Source organism: Dermacentor silvarum, chromosome 4, assembly GCF_013339745.2.
Source record: "Dermacentor silvarum isolate Dsil-2018 chromosome 4, BIME_Dsil_1.4, whole genome shotgun sequence".
In the NCBI taxonomy this organism is placed as follows: domain Eukaryota; kingdom Metazoa; phylum Arthropoda; class Arachnida; order Ixodida; family Ixodidae; genus Dermacentor; species Dermacentor silvarum.
This window is the reverse complement of record NC_051157.2, coordinates 214,665,109-214,683,623: the sequence shown is the minus strand read 5'-3', so window position 1 is coordinate 214,683,623 and position 18,515 is coordinate 214,665,109. Positions and strand designations below refer to the sequence as shown.

The following is an 18,515-nucleotide window of genomic DNA, read 5'->3' as shown; positions in this document are numbered from 1 at the left end:
AATATCATGGAGCCCTTCCTGTAAAATAATGTACATTTTGTATATAAAACAGTTTTTTTATCTCCCTGGATATCTCCTCCTCTCGGCACCTGGCACTGCACCATCAATGGAACCTTCGGGGCCGCTCGGACCTCGGCTTGCGCAACAGCATGTAGGCACCGTGGCTCATCATTTCCACAGGCAGATTTGTTGTGGTTACCCCCACAGCGTGGGTACCGTGCTTGTCCCCTGCACGCACCAGCAACGTGCCCAAAACGCTGGCACTTCGAGCACTGCCTTGGAGCCTCAATGTAATCGTACACTCGGTAATGTGTGTAGCCCAAGATGACGTACTCAGGAGCCCTTTCTGTGGCAAGCAATACGGATGTTTTCTGACGCTCCCATTTGCCGTACAAAGTTGACAGGAGTCCTTATGAAGGAGAGCCGTTAAGGTACTCCCTTGATCAAGGTCTACAGGAACTCCCTTGGGCACGCCTACTCCATAATTGCAGGGCAATGGCTCGTAGGCCTGAATAGGTATTTCACCAATACCTGGGATTTTCAGGCGGCGTTCAGAAGCTTCTACATTGCATGTATCGACAGCCAGGAGGTTCAAAAGCCACTGAAATGGGTTCGGACGTGGGCACTAACTGAAAGAAACACTAAAGGATGATGGTAGAAATCATAGTCATGAGCATGACTCAGCAAAAATGACAATGACTCAGCGAAAAAATATAAACACTCTAAAGCCACTGAAATGGGTTCGGGCGTGGACACTAAGGGAAGGAATCACTTAAGGATGATGGTAGAAGTCATAATCATCAGCATGACTCAGCAAAAATGAGAATGACTCAGCGAAAAAAGATTTACACTAAAAAACCAATGGAATGGGTTCGGATGTGGTACTAAGGGAAGGAAAAGGCTAAAGGTTGATGGTCGAAGCCGTAGTCATGAGCATGACTAAGGCTTTTGCCTTAAGGTTTCTTAAGTGTCTCTAAAGGGACTCATGACATGAATGTCAAGGGATGCGTGTCATGTAGGTCATGAAAGAGCCGCCTATGTCTTGGTGCTCCCATGGTCGTTTTGCTAACTTGGTAGGCTCCCCGCACACTGCTTCACATAACATCGATTCCCACAGGGCGTGGGATCTGCCGGCTTTCTTTGTTAAGGCCATAGAAAGAGGAATGGAAAACAGTAAATTAGGTTTTCATTTATTTTACATCAGTAATGGGCGAATGGCAAAATTCCTAGAAAGACATTGTGATACCAACGGACATTACGAGGGATTTATACGCGGACTTGGTACGTACGGCAATGAAGCGACATATCTGGATCTTGAATTGAGCAGCGAGAAATCGCAAATTATATTATAATTTAAGAGACGAGTAATGACGTGGTAGCAATGTAACAGCAAGTCATACCCCTAGTTAAGCAATATAAATAAGCATAGAAACGAAGGACGACCCACACAACACCAACTAAGATATCATGATGAAGGGGAACGCAGCTATAACGAAACATTGAGCACGTTAGGGTTGCAATGAAGGACTAAGCATTCGTAGCGATAGAAACGTATTAGGCAACCAAACGACTGTAATTATATAGACCATATTAATTCTAGTAAACATTCCCTTACTAATTAAACTAACAAGCACGTTGTCGCGCGCTCACAGGCATATATGAACAGACATCACTCGATAACCGCGCACACTCAATATGCCAACGCTCGGGTGATGAAGAGCGCCCGCCTCGGGGAGCGAACACTTCGTGCTGCTTCTCGCTTCAACGCGTCTCCAACACTTCAGATTAGGTGACCTCCAGCACTAGGCGCGCGGGAAGACAGCGCACACGAAGGCGCCAGCTATCTCGGCAAGTTGGCAACCAAGTACATCGTGACTTAAAAGTGCAAATAGATATCCAGGAGTCATAAAAAAGAAAGTGAGAGAGACAAATATGGTAATTTGAATGCAAATTATCGAGATTTACAATCGAGATTTACAAAAATGGGAAGAAAGAAATCAGGAGGAAAGATCTCTATGATAACCCAAATGACAGTGCTTTTCTATTTGAGGCCCTAGATGGCTGACTGATTATAAAAACATACCACAGAAAATATGCGTCACAGGAGGAGGCATGTCGACAAGGAATGGACAAAGAATACTGGCAAACTCTAGTGGCCTTAGTGGCACGGAATAGCAACTGCAATGAATTACTATTTCATCACAAGTTGCGATTTAGATGAGCTGTGTAACAACCAGGACCTTAAATTAGTGTTCAATGATCAGGGTGCGCCTAACTCCATAGTCCATAATATTGCATGCTTTTTCATGTCGTGAAACTGAAGATTTGATAACTAAAGTTACAAACAATTGTGCGGCTGCATACAGTGGAGTAAAACCTATGCCGATAAAATACGTAGCCATTTTATAGTCTCCCGAGCTCTCACACATTATTAACTTAACTTTCTCTACGGTCATCTTTCCCGACCAATTGAAAATGCAGGTGTGAGCAGAATTTTTAAGGGAGGTAATGAGCAAGAAAAAACTAAATATCATCCTGGATGGGTACTACCGGTTCTATGGAAAGGGAATGAATGCGCCAATTATTAATAGGTTCAAAATGCTTCAGTAGATACAATACCATAGGTCTGTCCCAGTTTCGCATTGAAAATAATAATTCGGCTGAGCTTCCATTACTTCATATAAAAAATGAGATGATATAATTTTTTTAGAGAAAAACTATACGCACTCGGTCTCTTTGTCGATTTGCATAACTCATCGATGCGGCGTCTCATAGTGTTCTTCTAACCAATCTAAATAAGTATGGTGTCCACGACGTTGCATATAAGTTATTACACGATCACTTCACCAACCGTTATCATATGCAGTTTTAAGTCGAGAAGCATCTTCTCGCCCTCGGGTGAAAATAGTGTCCCACAAAGATCCTTATTTGCGCCGATACTATTTGTAGTTTATATAAATAACCTGTACCGAATTCCAGATTCTCCAAAATTAATTATGTACGCCGATGACACTAATATTTTTTGCTTTGAAAGGAGCGTACATCCAAGTTGCATCAGCTTTCTTGTTGGCTTAAGATTTACAAGTAAAAAATTAACACGAACAAAACTAACTGCATGTTGTTCTCACCCATAAAAGTGCCGCGAAATGTCAACTGGCGCGTTTCCTTTGAGGGCCAGACGTTGAAGAAAGTTCAGGTTCCGATAATCCTAGGGGTGTGGTTTCAAGAAGACCTGTCCTGGAATCAACACATTGATAGTTTAGCGGTATAATTGGTAGAATCGTTGGATGTATGTATCAATTAAGTCTGGTATTACAACTTCGGCTTAATAAAGCGTTATACTATACACTTCTCTATTCGCGGCTCAGGTAATGTGTGTTGACGTGGGGTACAACAACAGCCCGAAGTTGCACTACATTAATCACATTACAGAAAAAGGTACTAGGAATATTTGAAGGATATTATGGTTGTCCGCAAAATCTCATCACGTATCCGGTATACTTAAAACATTTCATATTGAGAGCTAACTGAATTAGCTCTTAATTTATTTAAGGCAGAGCGCCACCACTAAGCAGCTATGGCAATCCTATATTTAGTTTTTTTTTAATTGCCACACCTGAACTGAAGAAATGTCTTTACAGACCCGGGAAGAGACTGCCAGCAAACATGCAAGTTAATAAAATCGAGCCACAAATTAAACAAGCCGGCATATCCCACGCCCTGTGGGAATCTATGTTATGCGAAGCAGTGTGCGCGGAGCCTACAAAGTTAACGAAACGACCATGACAGCAGCAAGATATAAGCGCCTGTTTCATGACCTACATGACACGCATGCCATGACATTCATGTCATGAGTCCTCAGGAGTCCCTTTAGGTACACCTATGACACCTTAAGGCGAAAGTCTTAGTCATGCTCATGACCGACTTCTACCATCAGCCTTTTGGTGTTTCGTTCACTTAGTACCACATCCAAACCCATTCCATTGGTTTTTTAGAGCTAATCTTTTTTCGCTGAGTCATTGTCATTTTTGCTGAGTCATGCTGATGATTATGACTTCTACCATCATCCTTAAGTGATTCCTTCCCTTAGTGTCCACGCCCGAACCCATTTCAGTGGCTTTAGAGTGTTTATATTTTTTCGCTGAGTCATTGTCATTTCTGCTGAGTCATGCTCATGACTATGATTTCTACCATCATCCTTTAGTGCTTCCTTCATTTAGTGCCCACGTCCGAACCCATTCCAGCGGCCTATTGAGTGTTAATCTTTTTTCGCTGAGTCATTATTATTTATGCTGAGTCATGCTCATGACTATGATTTCGACCATCATCCTTTCGTGTTTCCTTAACTTAGCGCCCACGTCCGAACACGCTTCAGTGTTTCTTGAGTGTTAATCTTTTTTCGCTCAGTCATTGTCATTTTTGCTCAGCCATGGTCATGACTATGACTTCTACCATCATTCTTTAGTGTTTCCTTGAATTAGTACCCACGTCAGAACCCATTTCAGTGGCTCTTGAGTGTTAATCTTTTTTCGCTGAGTCATTGTCATTTTTGCTGTCATGCTCAACTATGACTTCTACCAGTATCCTTTACTGTTTCCTTCACTTAGTACCCACGTCCGAATCAATTTCAGTGGTTTTTGAGTGCTAATCTTTTTCGCTGGGTAATTGTCATGACCTACATGACACGCATGTCATGACATTTGTGTCATAATCTATCACTTATTTTCGTCATACACTCCTGTCATACTATGTCAATTTTGGTACCTACCAAGTTAACGAAATGACCCTGAGAGTAGAGCACTGCACGGGCTGATTTTCTCAGCCCGGGCCCGGCCGGGCCCCGCCCGTGCCCGATTTTACGTCGGGCTACCCGCCGGAGCCCAACGATAAGTTTTATGGCAAGACTCGGGCCCGGAAATAATCTACGTTACCCGCCCGGCCCGGCCCGCAACCCCTTTACCTTAGGCTCGAGCCCGGCCCGAGCACGGCTCGAAACCGAAAAAGACCACCGAGAGGCATTAAAAATAAAATAAAGAAGAGAATGAAAGGAATTTATTCTTAAGGCATAAATACATGTCATATGCAATTATGAACGGTATTGAGCTGTCTGAACGCAAATACCAGCGCGCGAAGTAGTAAGAATGACCCTGCCGAGCAGTATGGCCAGCACTCTCCAACGGCGCGACTTTGATGCGGCCAGATCCACTTCTATCTCTCATACTTATTGCACATGAAAAGGGAACGAGGCACGGATGGACGGCACGGACACAGCGCTAATTTCCAACAATTTTATTGCGATAGCAATTATATGGACACTTCAACCGGATTTCTGCCGTCGGCGTCGTCGTCGCCGTCGTCGTCGCCGTCGCCGTCGCCGTGAGGTTCCGTATAGATAAAATCTTCGCCGCGCGCCGTATGCCCCAGCGGAAGCGTGGGGGGACGCGCGCTGTCACGGAGAGCGAACGCACTCAATCTCCCACGCGCAAGCAAGGAAGCGGAAAGCCAGCGCCGGAGGGAGCAGGGGGGGGGGGGGGGGGGGGGCACTTCTCTGCCAACAACCGCGCTCGTTTTGGCGCTGAGCCGTGCTCCCTCAAGGGCTGCAGAAGATAGCGCCAACCTTTCCCTTTCCCTCAAGAACCACTTATCTATCTCGTCCGCACAGTCTCTTATCTCTCCCACGCGCAAGCCAGGAAGCGGGAAGCCAGCGTCGGAGGGAGCATAGGGGGGGGGGGCACTTCTACGCTTCCAACAACCGCGCTCGTCGTTCGTTCGACCGCACCGTCTCTTATCTCCACACGGCTCTGACCTTTATGCCGCTCAGTTTCCGTTGATAGACCGCACGTACCTTCGCCCGCTGCGCGGGCGGAGGTACGTTGCGCTGCCAGCGTTTTGACAGTCGTTGGCTGCAGTCATTCAGTGTGATCTATTAATGTTTGTTTGTGCGCGCTCACACCACGCTTGTTCATTCAGTTAGTAATAGTCGGGCCACATTTTCCAACGCACGCTACACATGCAATGCTGCCCAGATCGGCAGTGCAGCACTACAGGTGTGTCCCTTCGCACGCGCTGCCCACGGGAAGCGCTTCTCATCAACACCACCGTTTCACACGCGCCTTCTCGTGGTCATCGAGTCTCTCTTCATGTCGGTCTACTTACGCCGCAGCACACCTGCTTACTTAATCAGCTCATGTTTACTACAATTCATATTGCTACCAAGGCCGCTCACCTTACTTCGTATGACATTGCTGTGTTGCTATCGCATTCATTGCTTCGCCCTTAGGGCGAAACTGTGACATTTTTTATTCTACGAAGCACTTCACACATATATAGTCAACAGATAGCAGCGCACGCAAGCGCATAGTACTGGTTTTGAACACATCACGGCAACGTGACATGTGTAATGGAAAAGATGGGAACGAAGATGAAAAAGGTAAAACAAAAAGCGTAACATTTTTTTTTTTTTTTGTAGCGACGGATTAGGATGCTATCTTCATCACGCCACCCTCTGTAGCTTGTTTAGAAAATCTAATTCTTTTTTTGAAAGATCAACTGAAGGCGCGCTAACACAAGCATTCTCCAAGCTAGCGATCTTCGCCGCTTCAATGATCTCACGTGTTGCTTGCATTGGGCTTCTTCCTATCGCTGTGCACTGCTTATAAATGGGACTGCACCCATGCTTTCTACAGTGAAAAGCCAGATGGCCCACTCCTCCAGTTTGCACGTTATTTGCGTGTTCACGCAGTCTATCATTTATACACCTTCCCGTTTGGCCGATGTATTTTTTGCCACACGACAAGGGCAGTTCGTACACGATATTGTTCTCACACTGAACATGGCTAACCTTGTGCTTTGTCGGGCAACTGGGTTTTCCAGAACCACAATAGCTGGCCATGCACAAGTTGGACAGCTTGTTTGGCACTGAAAAGATGACGCTTACATTTGCGTTGTTGCCAATCTTTTTCAGCCTGTGTGAGATATCGTGGATGTACGGTATTATTGAGCGTTTCTGCTTCCTTTCAACGATTTCCGGTGAAGCGAACTGCTCATCATTTTGCCCGCGCTTCACGGTCTTAAGGAGGCCTTCGGTCACAGTTGTGATAATATACTGCGGAAAACCAGCCTGTTTGAGGCGTTCCTCTTGCGCATGCAAACTGGAAAAACACTTATGAGGACATGAGCGGCGAAGCGCATTCATTAGGGTTGACTTTGCGATGCCTCTTTTAACCAACTTAGAGTGGCCTGACGAAAATGGCAGTAGCGGCTTGTTCGTATGCCCAGCACACTTGGTCTCCCTCAAAAAAGCTTCTTATGTCGAGGAATCCTAAAGTACCATTTTGAGGCATATCATGCGTGATATTGAGCGGGTGCAAACACTTATTAAAAAGATCTAGCACTTGCGTAACATCAGGAAAAATCCTCCCGCTTGAACTTGAATCGATAAGCACAAGGTAGTCGTCAACATACCTATATACCTTCTTTACATTTGAGTTTTCTCATGTGGCATCCAGTGTCCTGTTTACACGAGCAAGATAAAGGTCACTTAAAATTGGCGCAATACCGGAACCAATGCAAATTCCTTGTTTTTGGAGATACATTTCCATCCCATTTGGAGAGCGTCGAGCACAGATACATGGACAGTAGTTCAAGAAAACCCTATGTAGATATGCAGATGGTGTTTACAAACTTGAGTTCATCGTAAGCATCAATAGCCTCTTGAACACGTATTAACAACTCATCATGTGGCAGCGAATAATATAGATCTTTTACATCTATAGAGAAAGCGTTTAAATTACTGCCTGCCTGTGTCTTCAGTTAACTTATCACTTCTTCTGTGTTCTTGGTCAGAAAAGGGTCATTAACTGCTAGCAATTTCAACTTACGTTGAAGAAAAAGGTCCATGGACTTTTGCCAAGTTCCACTTTCTAACACTATAATACGCAGTGGCCATTCTGGTTTATGGGTTTTGATCGAGTAAAAAAAACATTTCAAGGCTCCCAGCTTTTTTGCATTTGATCTCACGAACCAGCTTACTCAGGTTTAATTTCTGACAAAGCTTCTTAGCTTCCATTTTCACTTTCGCAAGTGAGACATCATTCCTGCTATGAAAAACGGAATCCAACGCCTCATCTGCCTTCTGTTTCAAAGAGTCGTGTGGGATGACAACGAAACCAACCTCCTTATCTGCAGGAAGCAGTGCCAAGCTATTTTCGCGAAGGAAATGTCTGACACGTTTCAAGGGCACTGACGGCCGGGATGGCTTAGCTCGCGACACAACATCCACACCTGCTGAAATGCACATTCCCACTTCATTTCCCTCAGCGCGTTTAGAAACGTCTCTAACCAAGGTTAAGAGTTCAGGAGCGGACAGTTTAGGTCCACCAGCAAATTTTGGTCCTCGCTTCAGGGTGTCTCTCACATACCCAGGCAGTTGTATGTCCCCATCGATGTGGACTGCGTTGATCTGGTTCCCTTGATTTCTTTCCTGTGTTGCCCGCAGTTCTCTGAGCCGAGGTCTCCAGAGGGCTTCCACAGTGTGGTCAATCCTTCTTGAGTATTCTCGCCACTTTTTCCCTTTTGCCGCAGGTTGATTTGCCTGAAGAAACACTCGTGCCTGCAGTAAGTCCCTGTAAAGCCTGAGGCATTCTGATCTCAGAATCTTGCAAATTCTTCGTCCATGTCCTCTCGAGGGTTCAAGGTCCCCACAGAAGCGTTGCACATACGGCGGCATCTGGTCGAGTCGTAGACAGTACGAGAGCGAGCGTGCCCTACAAAAGGCAGCTGAGATGACTGTGATGAGTATGGAAGGATGCAACGTAGAACATAAAACAGAGCCCGATGTACTAGAAATGTAACTTGAAAGAGCGTAAGATTGGGCGTGTTTGTATTCCATGTCTTATACTTATTAGCGCATGAAAAGGGGACGAGGCACGGATGGACGACGCGGACACAGCGCTAACTTCCAACAATTTTTAGTTAACGAAACGACCATGAGAACACAAAGACGTAGGCGGCTACATAGATAGATAGATAGATAGATAGATAGATAGATAGATAGATAGATAGATAGATAGATAGATAGATAGATAGATAGATAGATAGATAGATAGATAGATAGATAGATAGATAGATAATGTTCACCAAGAAATGCTTCGCATTTAGTACTGTTACGCGTTTTTTTTTTTTTTTTTGCGGCTTCGACCGTAACCTGTAGATCAAAACCAATTTATTTTAACTCTTCCGAAGTGTCGACAGTGTTTCGGTTAAAGCCTTCGTTCTTCAGAAAAACAAAATAAATCATCCGCATACCTAAAAATCTTTTCGGCTACTCTACACAAGTTTTTATCAACAGCCCTGGCCATCCTAACGAGGTTGGGGTCCAATTATGTGCGGGTGACTATACGCAGTTTGGCCAGATTTTAGTACAGTAGCATTATAACATTAGAGGGCTTCGCCTCTATTGCGCTATTGAGCAGGCCAGAGACGAAAAAAAAAGTGGAGAGACAGTGGAAACATGCTGCGATCCTATAGGAGTGCCCATAAATTAATTCATTTTGAATAACAGAGAAACAAAGACGCGACATCGCCTGTCCCGTCACTTCCTTAGTCCGTGTCTTTGTTGCGCTGTTACTCAACATGAAGCTATACCATCTCGCCCAAGTGTGAACCTCTTACGTCACGTTCAACACATTTGTGGACGCGACTTATTTTTTCCATTTCTTTGCAGTTGTGGCAAGCAATAGACCACAAAAATTAGGCTTAGGGTAAATTGAACGTTCTGCTTACCTCAAGTACCTTCAGTTTACTTCTGAGGGAAATCTATCGCTACCGAAGATCGCTTTGGAAAAGTAACTACATTGTTTGACGGGAGGTGCGACGTGCATGTGGCAAAACGTGCATGAGGCACGTTTCGGTAGTGATTGCGAAGTAATTTCTTTTCTTTCTGGTAATGCTTTCAACCCATAATTAACTTGTGCAAGTACTTCGCGCTATTGATTTAGTTCTTCTTCATGAAGAAACGTGACATTACTGAGTGCACAATCATTACATACTTTATCACTCTGTAATTATGGTGACTCATCATAAAAGGCATAAAGAGTCATTCTACCACTCTGAGTTGCTCATATAATGGACTCTGCAGCACCTTGGCATAAAGTTATGTCGATTTCATACATTTATCGACAGTCCATGCTAATTCGTTACTGAAGGGGTTTAAGCGTTAAACCGGTGGGCGCTCAGTCGTGAACAAATCCAGGTGCCCTTATCGTAGTCCTTGTCATCCCATCGTATTCGCAATCTTGCTAACGTCGTCGTGGTGGTCGTCACACCGTAGTCGTCATGCGTGACGAAAGGGCACGTGGTGTCGGTGGCAACATGAAGAAGAGACGCCTACATGTTTTCAGTTGTGTTTTAACGGGTTCATCTGATTATCCTTCACTCGCTATTCAAGGCGAGGAATGTAGTTTTTTTTTTTTACTGATCTGCTATTGCTTCACAGCGCCATATTAAATTTTGTGAAGGGTCAATCACAACCATACACCAGATATTCATGTGTAGTCGACTTTTTTGCCATGGTGATGGAACTGCCTTGATGATGGCTCGCGCGCTAGCTTATGTGCGCGAATGATCTGTGCGCAGGTGCGTAAAGGAATCCCCTTGGTCCACCTGTACGGGCTCGAAGATCTGTTTTACAAATATGGAGTGGATCTGCAATTCTGGGCTCACGAGCACTCGTACGAGCGGCTTTGGCCAGTCTACGACCGCCAGGTAAGCCCTTACAAGACTTACATAAATAACCTCACATGTCGTCTCCGGTTAGACACACCAAGAATAAGGTGCCTATTGGCCTTTAGCTGTTGCTCCTTCGTTGCTACGGCTTCGAAGAGGAGGCTTTGAGAAAGTGCACGTATAGCTCCCGTGAGCCAGTTTACCAATTGCACAACAGTGATTGTGATTGGCTCTATCACACAATTTATTTGTTATATATATATATATATATATATATATATATATATATATTATGAACCTGATTATCTTTGGTGGAGGTGCGAGTGCTCGTCCACCTCAAAACTCTGGGATCGCACGCTACCGAGCACCTCAGCCAAATGTAACGAGATTTATAGGCCGCAATACGGGCGAACTGGCAGCGGTCACAGATGTGCGCCCAAGCGCAGCAACCACAAGCTAATGCCGGTGGCTATAGCGCGTAAGCACTGGTCACTGTTCTTCGGTGTATTAACAGCGGAGCTGTTTAAGCCGGCCGTAATTTGTGCCGCGAGCGGCAAAACCTCGCCGAGCTATGTGGTCACTGCGTTGCCTAGCAACCCCATACTAGCTGTGTGATAGCTTCGCAAGACTCCGCGCCTAGAAACTGCGCGCAGCGCGCCTGCTCGGCTTTCCATAAACGTTCCGTGTAGCAGGTGTGAAAGCGGGGTTGCTAGTGTGCGGGCGGTAGTAACAGCCATGGGGATACCGAGAAAGAACCGCACTCCCTAGGAAGAGACCGCTTTCCGGGAATCGCGCTGCTTGGCCAAACAAAAACACAGTCGCCGGCGTCGAGCTGATCCTGCACAGAGAGCCGAGGAAGCCTTAGCCAAACGACGGCGCAGAGTCGAAGCTGCGCCTGGTTTTTCCTAGGTCCGGCAACACTCCTCCGCCGCCGCGCCAGCGATGGCGTCACTGCGCGCTCCATAGCGCAGCTTGCAACAGCGACACCGTGTCCCAATGCCGACACCGCGTTCCAGCAGACCCGCTCCGTCAATGCGGTCGCCTAGCAATCACTTACCCAGCTTCGCCCAGCCATGTCATTGCTTCGGGCTGGAATTCTTGCTTTGCTTAGTCATCACAACACTTTGTAAAGCTTGGCCATGACGTCACACTGATTATGAAGATCATGTCGCCGCGACGCGACACACACAACTCTCGTAGACTTCGCACTGAGTAAATGTAACATGGTATGGCCGAAGAAGTAAGAAACTCCCGAAGAAGAAGCCGCTCAGCTGGAAGATCTTCGTGCCGCCAGCCGAGAACAAATGCGGCGATTGCGTGCTAATCCGGAGTATCGCGTCAAAGCAGTGTTGCCAGGTCGGACGAGGCGGTGTAGCCAAAATCTAGAGAAGTTGTAGCCCAAATGTAGCCAAACAGAAAAAAAAGTGCAAAATATTTCGTAGCCAAATGTAGCCATTTTTATTTGCAATTTTATTTGTGTACACATTTTCACATTCGACTACGGCAATCTTTTTTTGCACAACCCGTCATAACAAAATGTCCGTGCCACCATGACGGTCGGCCCTTTACATCAACAACAGCGACATCAAGCTTGCACAGAACACTTTTTGGTTGGCCCCGGAAGCTCTTAAGTTCCAGTTAATCGCTGCAGAAGGCGAAATGAGTGCTTTTATTTTATGACAGATAGTACTAAGTTATTATTTTTAGTTATTTACAGTAATATTAACTACAAACTCTGCTTTTTAACTGTCGTGAACACAAAATAATGTTCAGCGTCATCAATCTCTCACGTTATTTGTGCCTACGACGTAGAAGCTGTCCAGCGATCTGCGACAGCGACATGCTCACGGCTTCTTTTTTGATGAGCTAAAACAAGTCTTTCGCACTATGATATCTCGCGTTATTTGTCACATCGTTCTATATTGTTTTCTCATTTTTTTTCAATTCGCTTGGGCCGGATTAGCTGGGACACACACTACCTATAGAGTGTCAATTTAAATCTGCCTCGCCGCCATCTTAGGTCTCAAGCACGCCAAGAGCATGCGTTAAGAAAAGGGACAGGCAACAGATACCACTCACTGTCTGAATCGATGTAACAGGAGTTTTAAAGGATTACTGCGCAAACCGGCATACTAGTGTAAGAAGCGCGCAGTCGTTTTCGGCGACGAGCACGTCCCGAACTAACTCGCTCGAAATGGTAAAAGCCGCGATGGCGCACAAAGAGCAATGGTAAACAACAAATTGATAACAGTGGTAATGCTGTGAAAAGCGGTTACTGTCAAAAAATTTGTCGCAGTTTCACCCGAAAGGCGAAGCACCAATTGCGATAGCAAATTAGTAGAAAGATATATGGAGTAAGAATACTAGTTTTATCAGCGGTATAAACTTGGACATGCAGCAGCACCAGCGACGCGCAGAACTGTTGTCGACGCCGTCAGCGTTTTGCCCGCGTTCGCACCGAACGCGCGCGGCGTTTTTATATAAATACGTATTTGGTGCCGCAGCTAAACGTCGCCTCCCCTTCCTCCTGTCCCCCCACAGCGTTTCGCGCGACGGAAAAAGTTGCGTTTGCTCTGTATATATGGAAAGGAGGAAAGAGACGCTTAATTCTGCAGCCCTTCAGGAAGCATAGCGCAGAACGCGCATTTGCTCTCCGACGTGCGTTCGCTTCCCGTGAAAGCGAGCGTCCCTCGCGCCCTTTCACTCGCACATACAGCATCCGGAGCGCGGCGACGATTTCATCGCCGTTGACGTCATACGGAACCTCACGGCGACGACGACGGCGACGCCGACGGCAGAAATCTGCTTTGGAGTGTCCATATAACTGCTATCGCAAAAAAAGCAAACCATGTTGATGGCTAATAAAGTTTTAGAATAGGGGCCCCAACAGTTTGGGGCTCCAGAGAGCTTTGCGGGTGTTAGCGGTGGGGCATGCAGGAATGAAGAGTTTTGGAATAGGCGTTTTGCGTTTGCCGATAGCGTGTTGCGTTTGCAGCGTCACTACGGCGTCAAAGAAAAGCTGTTATAAATATTAAAATAAAATATGGAATTTTATGAAAAGAAAGGTAATTTAGACTTTCGTGTTTTCACATTTAATTACAGTTTAGAACTTATTCTATTAGCAGCATGCAACTTGTTGCCCTTAGTTTTGAGTAACCAACTTGACGCCCGTTCACCCAGCCAAGCCAATCCGTGATACGCCTACAAGCCATGAAATCGACATTTGAATTCGGAATCAGACAATCTTCATTACACATGTTAGTTGAGAGAAAGCGATAACCGCAATCACTTCTAGCGTAGGAACTTCACGCATTACCACGAATCGAGCCCAGTTTTCCGCTAGGTTAGAGCCGTCGCTTTGATGGGCGCCGCCATGTTTGTTGACGAAAGCTTTTGGGGCAGCTTTTTGGGCTCCCACTAAATCGATGAAATAGCGTGCCCGACGCTAAACCCAAACACAGTTACCGTCTTGCGCATGCGCAGTGGCTTCGACGCTATTTCCTTGGGGCGCCAATACGTTTGAGGCCCCTATTCTAAAACTAATAATTGCTGGAGTTTTACGTGCCAAAACCACGATATGATTGGGAGGCATGACGCAGGGGGGACTCCTGATTAATTTTGGCCACCTCGGTTTCTTTAACGTACACCTAAGTTCATGGGTGTTCCTGCATTTCGCCTTGATCGAAATGCGGCCGCCGTGGCCGGGAATCAAACCCGCGTCCTCGAGCCAACATCACGACACCTCACAAGCTAAGCTAACACGGTGGGTGAAGTTCATGTGACGTGGTGCGCTAATGTCATCGCGGCAAACCATCTAGAAGTAAAAGCACCAGAACACACCTTTGGCTCGGGTTCTTGCTCCCATTCTTTTTTATACGTTCTCGCATACTTGGCCCACTTCCCCATGTTTGGATTCTCCTCTCTGAGAAGGATCCGATCTTACATCCAACCTATCGAAACGAATCTCGAATCTAAGCACGAAGAAAAAAATGTCACAGTTTCGCCCTAAGGGCGAAGCAATGAATGCGATAACAACACAGCAATGTCATACGAAGTAAGGTGAGCGGCTTTGGTAGCAATATGAATTGTAGTAAACATGAGCTGATTAAGTAAGCAGGTGCGCTGCGGCGTAAGTAGACCGACATGAAGAGAGACTCGATGACCACGAGAAGGCGCGTGTGAAACGGTGGTGTTGATGAGAAGCGCTTCCCGTGGGCAGCGCGTGCGAAGGGACACACCTGTAGTGCTGCATTGCCGATCCGGGCAGCATTGCATGTGTAGCGTGCGTTGGAAAATGTGGCCCGACTATTACTAACTGAATGAACAAGCGTGGTGTGAGCGCGCACAAACAAACATGAATAGATCACACTGAATGACTGGAGCCAACGGCTGTCAAAACGCTGGCAGCGAGCGCATACGCCGCCGCGGGCGAAAGTACGTGCGGTCTATCGCTTCAACGGAAACTGAGCGGCGAATGCACGGCGCATAAAGGTCAGAGCCGTGTGGAGATAAGAGACGGTGCGGGCGAGCGAGCAACGAGCGCGGTTGTGGCAGAGTAGAAGTGCCCCCCCCCCCCGCGCTTCCTCCGGCGCTGGCTTCCCGCTTCCTTGCTTGCGCGTGGGTGATTGAGTGCGTTCGCTGTCCGGGAAAGCGCGCGTCCCCGCACGCTTCCGCTCGGGCATACGGCGCGCGGCGAAGATTTTATCTATAGGGAACCTCACGGCGACGGCGATGACGACGGCGACGGCGACGGCAGAAATCCGGTTGAAGTGTCCATATAATTGCTAGCGCAATAAAATTCATCTAGCAGGAAAAGGAAAATAGCAGTAAATCTTCGCGCCAGAAACGCGGAGTAGGTCGAAAGCTGTGCCTGGTGCGATACTTCATCCGGAAGACATGGCCATGAACACACTGGAGCGTGTCATCCGCCAGTGCTTCCCTTCTTTCATGTCGGCGCCACGATCGCCCGACGGCCCCGACCCTATGTTATTGCTCTCCCTTCATGAGCATAGCCATGTGAGTAGAGTGTACTGTGAAAAACCCACTACTCCCAGGTTCATCCCGATACCCGGGGATCGGGTCCTTAACAGTCAAGCGGGGTGTAAGTTTAAGTGCATCAGAGATGAAAGCCACCGGCTCAGACAACGGCGCAGAGAGGGAAGGAAGGCGGGGGGGGGAGGGGAAGGGGGTCATTTCGCGCACTCACACACGCACAGCCACGTGGCCGGCTCAGCTAGCTAAAACACAGCCTTCAAGATTTACTTCTACCCGATCAGAGCCACCTCTGGAGCGTGGATTAGGGCACCACTTATAGCCCAAACACAGCCAAGTCCCAGATTTTCAGTAGCCCAAATATAGCCACATAGCCAACTCGTCCAAGTCGACGCCAAAAAATTTTTCCCGTAGCCCAATTTGGCTATATATAGCCAAACCTGGCAACACTGCGTCAAAGCCGCCGCTGTTATTGACCCTTTTCGCGGAGCAGTTAGCTCTACAGGAACGAGATGGCGCTTTCGGCTGCGCGCCATACGTTGCCTCAGCGAATGCGCACGAATACGAAACCATTACTGCTTCTACCCTGCTACTGTGCGATCAGCTGTTGAAAATGCAACTGGGTGTGCGCTAATGCACTGTGCCTGGCCAATTCATACTGCAAAATGTGTCACGATAAAGGGAAGACGTGTGCGGTAGTTCACTGCAAAAATAGTGATTCACATATTGAATGGAATCAACCTGTGTCGCCGCTGCTACATAATGACTGCCTATGTTGCCGACCTTCGCGATGCACGGATTTTCTCAAGGATAAAAAATATAATTCATCTGCCTGCGCTGTATAGCGAACCTCTAAAGAAAGGACTTCAACTCCGGAACGTCGGCACTTTGGAGTGAGTACTGCTCGTTACAAAATGAAGTAGTGCCACTTACTGGCATAGTAAGTTTCACGCACGCTTTCTACACACATCCACCCTTACTCGCACGAAAACTTACACCCACCCTATCGCCAATGTGTGAGTGAAGAGGCGCACACTTGAATCAATGTGCCGAAGCATTAGTGACGGCGACTACACCGACACGACACGAATGTTGGAAGCTGAATGTTTCGTGACGGTCTACAGAGTAAGCGAGGGACTAGCGATAATATGTCTTTGCTACGAGCTACCGCAAAGTACCGAACATTTAAATTCCAAGCTTTGTGCACAGCAAGAACAAATTTATCGCAGCAGAGCACACCCGCGAGTGATTACGCTGAAAATAAACAGATAGTGGCCGCACCGAGGAACTTTACTGAGTCAGAAGCATGACAAGCCACTGGTTCAAAATGTTTGCCTAATAAAGAACGCAGAGCACACTGATCCCGATTTATTTCATAAGCGGAAAGATTAGACAGCTTGGAATACATTTCTAGCCCCGCTCTTAGTGCAAGCACCGTATACGCTGCTCACGCCGTTTGGACAAGGCGTAATGAGCTCTGAAAGCACTTACATGGCCTCTAAAGCTGTCACCCAAAGCTTCGTGTCGTGCACGCAGTCACCATCTACTATACGCGTCGAAACAGCGGTTTGCTTCGCCGCGTCGGCGTCACGCGCTTGTATTGTAAACGCGGAGGCAACGGAGGCGGCTGAGGCAAGCAATGGACGCGTCACCACGTGATCAAACATGGCAGCACCCACGGGAGCGCCGCGAAAAGGGTCAATACACGCCAAGGCTAGTAAAACCTGGACGAAGCTAGTTCAATCACTCTGCTGTTTACTCCAGCCTTGCACCACTAGTGCCAGCTGCCTACGTTTATTTATTTATTTATTTATTTATTTATTTATTTATTTATTTATTTATTTATTTATTTGTCTATTTACCTAAACACTTTCGAGGCCCGTACACATTACAAGAAGGTGTGGCTCGTAATATACCGGGTGTTCAAAATTAAGCTTTAGGGAATCTTTAAAATCGCCTGTGGCACGTAGCATAAATGTTATCATTGAGCTGGGTTATTCGATGAGACGGACATTGGTAGCACGCGAACTCAAAACACACATTCAACAATTAACAAAAAATTACTAATTAACTTCTTAGGTAATTACTTTACGACAAATATTGAAATTTACGAATTGTAGCCAGTGAGCTTGTCAGGCGCATCAACTTGGAATGAATTACCAGAATGACACCAATTTGTAGATATGCGCCATCAAACTCGCCTAAAAATGCACTATTGTTCCACTTACCTTTAAATGCGAAGCATTTCTCGGCAAACACTTGCCACTTTGACAGTATCTATCTATCCATCTATATATCTAGCCGTCTTCGTCTTGATGCTCTCATGGCCGTTGCGTTAACTTGGTATGTACCAAAATTGGCATAGCATGACAAGAGTGTATGACGAACATAAATTATAGGTCATCACATGTGTGTCATGAGGTTATGAAACAGCCGCATGCGTCTTGGTGCTCTCATGGTCATTTCGTTAACTTGGTAGGTACGAAACGTGGCATAGTATGGCAAGAGTGTATGATGAACATAAATGATACGTCACGACATGCGTGCCATGTAGGTCATGAAACAGCCGCCTAAAATGACAATGACCCAGCGAAAAAAGGATTAACACTCAAAAACCACTGAAATGGGTTCGGATGTGGTACTAAGTAAAGGAAAGGGCTAAAGGTCTAAAGGGCTAAAGGAAGGCATAGTCATGAGCATGACTAAGGCCTTAAGGTCTCATAGGCGTAACTAAAGGGACTCCTGAGGGCTCATAAGATGAATGCCATGACAAGCGCGTCTGCAGCGTCATGTAGGTA

The 18,515-nt window shown here is 46.4% G+C and overlaps 1 protein-coding gene across 1 annotated transcript in view; it reads left to right on the top strand.

Moving 5' to 3' along the window:
* The window catches only part of LOC119450941 (acid phosphatase type 7-like), a 278,007-nt gene that overhangs the window by 228,226 nt on the left and 31,266 nt on the right, over window positions 1–18,515 (top strand). The window contains exon 9 of the mRNA XM_037714405.2: window positions 10,636–10,764. Coding sequence (XP_037570333.1) covers window positions 10,636–10,764 — 129 coding nt within the window. The remainder of the gene's footprint in view (window positions 1–10,635; window positions 10,765–18,515) is intronic.